Source organism: Penaeus monodon, chromosome 29 (assembly GCF_015228065.2).
Source record: "Penaeus monodon isolate SGIC_2016 chromosome 29, NSTDA_Pmon_1, whole genome shotgun sequence".
In the NCBI taxonomy this organism is placed as follows: domain Eukaryota; kingdom Metazoa; phylum Arthropoda; class Malacostraca; order Decapoda; family Penaeidae; genus Penaeus; species Penaeus monodon.
The window spans coordinates 12,854,895-12,856,094 of record NC_051414.1 but is presented as its reverse complement, the minus strand read 5'-3'; the positions used below and the strand labels follow the sequence as shown (position 1 = coordinate 12,856,094).

The following is a 1,200-nucleotide window of genomic DNA, read 5'->3' as shown; positions in this document are numbered from 1 at the left end:
AGGGGCCACTCCTTGTTTGAGGGACTACCTGTGATCCTGAGGGAACCTCTGGAGAAACAGGAATATGATCTCCTTGAGCGACAAAGCCGGTACCTGCTCCTGCTCTGTACCGAATAGTTCTGCGGCGTCCATCAGTACCTTGGAAACTGAATCTTCCCTTAACATTGAGGTTTGGGTCAGCACTTTCTTCTCGGTCACTAGAATCGGTTTCATAATTAAAGCTGTAACTTCCATCTGGTGATGAAGAGCTGCTTACTTGTGCAGGAGAGGAAAATGGTGCTGGAGCTGAAGATGTTGCAGGGGATGCAGGTGCTGAAGGGTCACTCCTTGTTTGAGGGACTACCTGTGATCCTGAGGGAACCTCTGGAGAAACTGGAATGTGATCTCCTTGAGCGACAAAGCCGGTACCTGCTCCAGCTTTGTACTGAATAGTTCTGCGGCGTCCATCAGTACCTTGGAAACTGAATCTTCCCTTAACATTGAGGTTTGGGTCAGCACTTTCTTCTCGGTCACTAGAGTCAGTTTCATAATTAAAGCTGTAACTTCCATCTGGTGATGAAGAGCTACTCACTTGTGCAGGGGATGCTGAAGATGGTGCTGAAGGACCACTCCTTGTTTGAGGGACTACCTGTGATCCAGAGGGTACCTCTGGGGAAACAGGAATGTGATCTCCTTGAGCGACAAAGCCGGTACCTGCTCCTGCTCTATACCGAATAGTTCTGCGGCGTCCATCAGTTCCTTGGAAACTGAATCTTCCCTTAACATTGAGGTTTGAGTCAGCACTTTCTTCTCGATCACTGGAGTCAGTATCATAGTTGAAGGTGTAGCCTCCATCAGAAGATATAAAACCAACTCCCAGATTTTCTAGTGTAGCTTTTGTATGAACTGAAGGTAGGTGATCACCAGAAGGCTGGAACCCTCTGTGATCAGCAGTGTATTCCAGCTTGTAGTTCGTTCCTGAAGCATCTCTAAAACCAAATTCTCCTAAAACGTTTCCTGGTTGGTTTGCCTCCGCCTTTTCATAAGTGCCATCTTGTCTTTGGTGTCCATACTTGTAGGATCCTCCACTCTCAAGAATGTAGTAATGATCAGGATCGAATCTTCCCACTTGATCAGAGGAAGTGGCGATGCTGGCCAACAAGGAGCTGAACAATATCTGTAATAATAGATGGCATCAAAATAAGACAGTTGCCTTTTTTA

The 1,200-nt window shown here is 46.6% G+C and overlaps 1 protein-coding gene across 1 annotated transcript in view; it reads right to left on the bottom strand.

Annotated features, from left to right (window-relative positions):
- The window catches only part of LOC119591966 (mucin-19-like), a gene marked incomplete in the record, with an annotated part of 7,802 nt that overhangs the window by 4,244 nt on the left and 2,358 nt on the right, over nucleotides 1–1,200 (bottom strand). The window contains 1 exon segment of the mRNA XM_037940719.1: nucleotides 292–1,156. Within this exon segment, the coding sequence (XP_037796647.1) occupies nucleotides 292–1,156 (865 nt within the window).